At 34.0% G+C, this 5,791-nt stretch overlaps 1 protein-coding gene across 1 annotated transcript; it reads left to right on the forward strand.

Moving 5' to 3' along the window:
* Positions 1-4,721: 4,721 nt before the first annotated feature.
* LOC131613743 (uncharacterized) lies at positions 4,722-5,504 on the forward strand. The gene has a single exon (XM_058885388.1). It carries the CDS (start codon positions 4,722-4,724, stop codon positions 5,502-5,504), a length of 783 nt encoding a protein of 260 aa, XP_058741371.1.
* Positions 5,505-5,791: the final 287 nt, after the last annotated feature.

Consider the following 5,791-nt stretch of genomic DNA (forward strand, 5'->3'; position numbering starts at 1 on the left):
TCAAGTATGATATTGCATTATGAAGATACTTATGATTAAATGTAATTACTCTTGTAATAGGGTTATGCCTATATGTAATTACTATTTGTAGACCTATGTGGATATTCTATGACTTTTAATTTATAATAATTGATTATTGATAATCCATAATTGATTAATTAAATAATTAATCCAACATAGAGGGCACCATGCAAGTGAAAAGATCTGTATATTTTTTATAGCTTAGGTTATTAACATATACTCCCTCCGGTCTCAAATATAAGCAAAAATAAAAAAATTTCTATGATCTTAAATATAAGCAAAAAAATCAATATTTATTACATTCAATGTCACTATTCCAAATATACCCCTATAATTTTTTTACATTTTAAATGTTTGCAACAATTTCCAAAGCAAAAAATAGGGGTAGAATTAGAAAGAGAGTAAGAATTAAATGCATTGAGACATTCTCCTTAAAGGGTGAGCTTTTTTACAAATTTGCTTATATTTGAGACCGGAGGGAGTATTTATAACTTTGGGGTTCCTCTTGACTGTCTATCAGTAAGGTTATTCACCAATGACAAATTCACAAGTAAAACACAATGCCAATTGTAACTAGCTTATGAGAACTAATGTAGGCATGACAAATAGCTCCAAAAAGAATAGCATTAACACTTAAACATTATGAGACAATGCTGAACTATTTAGACCTTAATCTTAATATCTACATATAAAATCAGCATCAATAAATATTAAGGACCATAATGCTAAGGAGTCACTAATGGGATATATACAAGAATGTATTATCAATTGATTTATTTAATATGCTAAAATAAAATTGACATGTTTGTAAAGCATCTATATGTAATAGTTTAACAAAAATTCAAGTTGATAGTTATGGCTTATCCTTTCTGTAGGTTACAAGCATTCATATATATGAAATAACTAACACAAAATACTTGTGCGGGAATATAAAAGATTGATGTTGATCAACAACATGCTTCTATATGACACGCCAAAACCTAACATTTAGATCACTGTAACTTATGCTCTTATGAGCTAGTAAATTGTTCTTATGAGCTAGTAAATTTTTTATAAATTATTTATCATGTTTGAATTACTATCAAGTTACATTTCATTCATCAACATCTATATGGGTAATCTAGTAATACTACAATATCGAATTTAACACAAATCAAATCCAAAAATCATAAAATATTGAAAAGTGGATCAATTATTTGAATACTATATGAAAAGCCTAGTAGATATTAGGCAAAAATACTCTTTTTAGTCCCGTAAGTTAACCTCGGGGTTCATTTTGGTCTCTTAACTTTAAAAAGTTTCAAATTGGTCCCTTAACTCTTCAAAAGGTGTCATTTTAGTCTTTTTTGTCATATTAGCGACGGAAAAACTAAAAAATCGGTAGCTAAATCCGTCTCTAATATGCCAAAAAGGACTAAAATGACACCTTTTGAAGAGTTAAGGGACCAATATGAAACTTTTTGAAGTTAAGGAACCATAATGAACCCCGAGGTTAACATACGGGGCAAAAAGGGTATTTTGCCTAGATATTATCATTTTTATATTTTCTCACAGAAGGACATGCTAGAAGAAACATAAATCAATCAGAGCTCTTTCTTCGCAACTTAAACTTATAGTTGACTGTTCTTTAACATTTTATTTATAAATCTATCAATGTTATTAGAATTGATTAATTGAAAGATTAATCTAGTAATTATTACTTTTAAGAACCTACCATTAGGTATGTACCATCCTAAGCCAATTAGTTACTTAGCTCCATCTCTACGTTTTTCAATTCCCAGATCTGACTCCTTTCAACAAGCATCAAACACAACATATAATTAAAAAACGGATTGAATAAAATTTTGATTTAAATGAATGTAAATATAAATATGTAGTTACAAGCACACATACCTTTATGAAGTTCCCTATGTAATAACAAAGCACCGTCAAAAAGTCATCTTCCTAGCCCAATTGACCATGACCACTCTACACGGAAGCCAAATTTCAATAAATTTAGAGTGTTTGAAACAAAATTTTGTACCATAGAAATGTAGTTATATACATTGTTAAAAAATTAAGGGTAAGATTGATGAAGGGTGAATTCTTATTTACCCAACTTAAAAAGTTGGGTAAGGTTACCTTCAATGTAAAATGCATAGAAAACATCAAATAATTATTCTATATAATAAATAATTAAATACATAAAAATTAAATAGTGTCATCTGATTGGTGGAAGGTACACTACCCATCTTTTTGTGATGGGTAGAGAAGTTGTCCCCTGATGAAGTAGTTTTCAAGTTGGCCAAATACTAACCGAAATAGGACAATATCATCATATATTATAAATTAATAAGTTTTGTTCTTAATTGAAGTATGTACTTAGCTAACTTTAACACATCACCGTTACATAATTATATGCATGCATTGATGATCAAAATGGATCATAAAATAAAACCACTTGCAGTAACCGAATAATTTAGTTACATGCATTTTAAATGAAGCATAGTCATATACTCATCTACAATGTAGAAGTTCATACTATATTAAACTAGAATATAAGTTTGTATGATAAAAAACTTTGTTGAAATCATAAATTTAAGAAAAAAACATCTTAAAAAAAACATATTTCAACATGCAACATTATATCTAAACACCATAGTCACAGGAGTAACATCCCGATTTTATTAGCTATTCTATTAATTAATTAATTTGATGTTTTTATTAATTATTTAATTAATTAATTATTATGTAGTATAATGATGATTTGAAATAATTAATTATATGCGTAGTTATGTGCTTTGAGTTAATTGAGTTATTAGGAAGATGTAACTGATTGGGCCTAAGTGGTAGAAATATGACACTAGGTGGAATTATGGGTTAAGCCCAGTTTGAGAACAAATGTAATAAGAAGAGTTAGGTCATTTCATAACATAACTTTTGTAAGAAGAATAGAAGAGAGAAGAGAAGAGGATTGTGAGATTCTTGAAGATAGAAGAAGATTAACTTGAGGTAAGGGGGAGAATCCTCATTATTATGGGTATATATGTATGCAATGGGTAGTGGTATGTAGGGGTGGCAAACGGGCATGTCCGCCCCACAAAAGCCCGCGAAAAAACGGGGCGGGGCAGGCATATTCAAGAGTGCGGGTCTAAAACCTTGCCCCGCCCCGCAAAAAAGTGAGGGCGGGGAAAGCCCGCGGGCATCGAACCTTTTAGCCTTAAAAATAGTAAAATTGTATGAAAAAGCTCATGCCCGCAAAAGCCCGCAAAAAAACGGGGCGGGGCGGGGCGGTCACATGAAAGAGAGCGGACCTAAAACCTTGCCCCGCCCCGTAAAAAAATGCGGGTAAAACGGGCTTTCCCCGCGGGGCGGGCCCGTTTTGCCACCCCTAGTGGTATGCTTAGGTTCTTCATCTCTCTACTTCCACAATTTTCAAAATGTTAGAGTTTGTGTAGATTCCATGAAATGATTATTTTGAATCATGTTAGATGGTAGTAAATGGACGTTATTTGATAAATTGATGATATAATTGTTGTCAATTGATGTATAAACTGTATGAGGGTTAGTGGTTGTTGTATGAGGGGAATGAGGAAGGAAAATGGTGATTTTTGGATTTTTACGCAGCATGAGTCAACCTATACAGAAACCAGGGTCATCCTGAGCTAACCCGCAAAGGCAAAAAAAATGGGTTACACAGCATGAGTCGACTCATGGGTCGGCCTGAGCAAACCCGCAAGTTATCCAATTTTTGGCAGATTTTGTAAAGACCATAACTTTTGAACTGTAACTCTGTTTTATGTGTCGTTCAAAACTTTGTTAATTATGATGTTTTTTGTAAAAACCATGTAATTATCTTTATGTGTGCTATGAGTTGGTAAACGATGAATGACAATTGTTGGCATGATATGTGTTATGATATTCATGATAAGTGTGATTGAATATACGCTAGTTGTTTTGCATTATTGTGATTGTTAATTGATATGTGTGTGATGTACAATTGGTGGATAAATTTATTGTGTGAATCATTATGGTATGCGGTATGTTAAGATTGTATGGATAATCTTAATTGCATATGTTTTGGTGATATTGTAGATGCATTCATGGCTGGATTTGAAACTTAAGTGGTGAAACATCGGGTTCACAATGGTTGGTTTTGATCCTTGTGTGAAAACATAGGCGACTTTGTTCCTTTTTATGGATTCGGGAGTGGTGAACTATATGTTCATATTTTGAGGGCTTTGGTCTTGTCCGGATCGAAAGCGTGGCTCTAATTTCGATCGGGAGCGGTGAGCTTGATACTCACATGGTACCACATGCATTGAGTCACATTTATTACATTCGAGTCACATTGTGTTCTATGTGATTGTTTTTCTTGAATTGATGTGATTACTTTGTGCGATATGCATATTAGTGAAACATGAAGTTTTCAAATTGTGTTATGAGATCATCAGATACATGTTTGTATGTTGTATTTCATTTTGGGTTTTCATTGCGGTGAAAATAACATACGACGCCCTTTTTAGTATATGAATGTTAATACTCTGTGAACATTCGTTATATTTGGGGTTTAGAAAAATGGTGTTACATTAGTGGTATCAGAGCATGGTCGACCAGTTGGTCAAGGTCATTAATGTCTTTTATTCCTGTTGTATTAGATTTGTGTATCTGACACGATCAATATTATTTTTTCTGTTTTGGTTGTTAGTTGTCTTAGGACGATGGTTGTTGGAAGGAACGATGATGCCATTGTTGATGCATTGAGGATGTTGGCTGGATCTCTTGGTCAGATTCCTCATGTGAATGCCGGTAATCGGAATGGTGATGATGACGAGTTTCGTGCTTTGGGGAAGTTCCAGAGGAACAATCCGCCTATCTTTAAGGGAGAGCATGAACCTGATAAGGCACAAGCTTGGTTAAAGGCAATTGAGAATATCTTCCAGGTCATGAATTGTACTGATGCGCATAGAGTGAAGTTTGGTACTCACATGCTCGAGAAAGAAGCTGAGGATTGGTGGAGTAATACTGCTCAGAGATTTGAAGAAGAGGGTATTCAGATTACTTGGGATCTTTTTCGTGATGCTTTTCTGGAGAACTATTTTCCGAAATATTGTCGTGGAAAGAAAGAGGTGGAATTTCTTAAACTGAAGCAAGGGAATGGAACTGTAGTGGAGTATGCTGCAAAATTCCAAGAGTTGATCAAGTATTGTCCCCATTATAATATTATGAATGCTGAGAGGTCGAAGTGCTTGAAGTTTTTGAACAGTTTGAGGCATGACATTAAGAAGGCTATTGATTACCAAATGATTACTCGTTTTGCGGAGTTGTTTAACAAGAGTCGGACTTATGATGAAGATAGTAGAGAGAGTGCTTCTCACTACAAGGCTTCGAATGATGGAAAAGGAAAAGGTCAATACCGTGGGAAACCGTATGATGATAAGAAGAAGAAATCTGGTTATGGCGGAAAGCCAAGTGGGGGAGGAACTAGTGCTCCGGTTAAGTGATTCAAGTGTGGTGTCGAAGGACATCATGCTAAAGAATGCAACAAGAATTCTTGAAAGTGTTTCAAGTGTGACAAGATGGGTCACAAATTTGTGGATTGTAGAGTTGGTTCGAGTGTGACTTGCTACAATTATGGTGATCAAGGGCACATTTGTACCAAGTGTGATAAATCGAAGAAGGAGCAAGCAAAAGGAAAAGTGTTTGCATTGTCTGGTGCTGAGGCCACTACTGATGATAGGCTAATCTAAGGTACGTGCTTTATTAATGGTACACCTTTGATTGCTATTAT

The sequence above is a fragment of the Vicia villosa genome, linkage group LG6 (assembly GCF_029867415.1).
Source record: "Vicia villosa cultivar HV-30 ecotype Madison, WI linkage group LG6, Vvil1.0, whole genome shotgun sequence".
Classification (NCBI taxonomy): Eukaryota; Viridiplantae; Streptophyta; class Magnoliopsida; order Fabales; family Fabaceae; genus Vicia; species Vicia villosa.

Excerpts from the sequence above, each read along its gene's own strand:
- LOC131613743 (XM_058885388.1), top strand. The coding sequence starts at position 4,722 with ATGGTTGTTGGAAGGAACGATGATGCCATTGTTGATGCATTGAGGATG.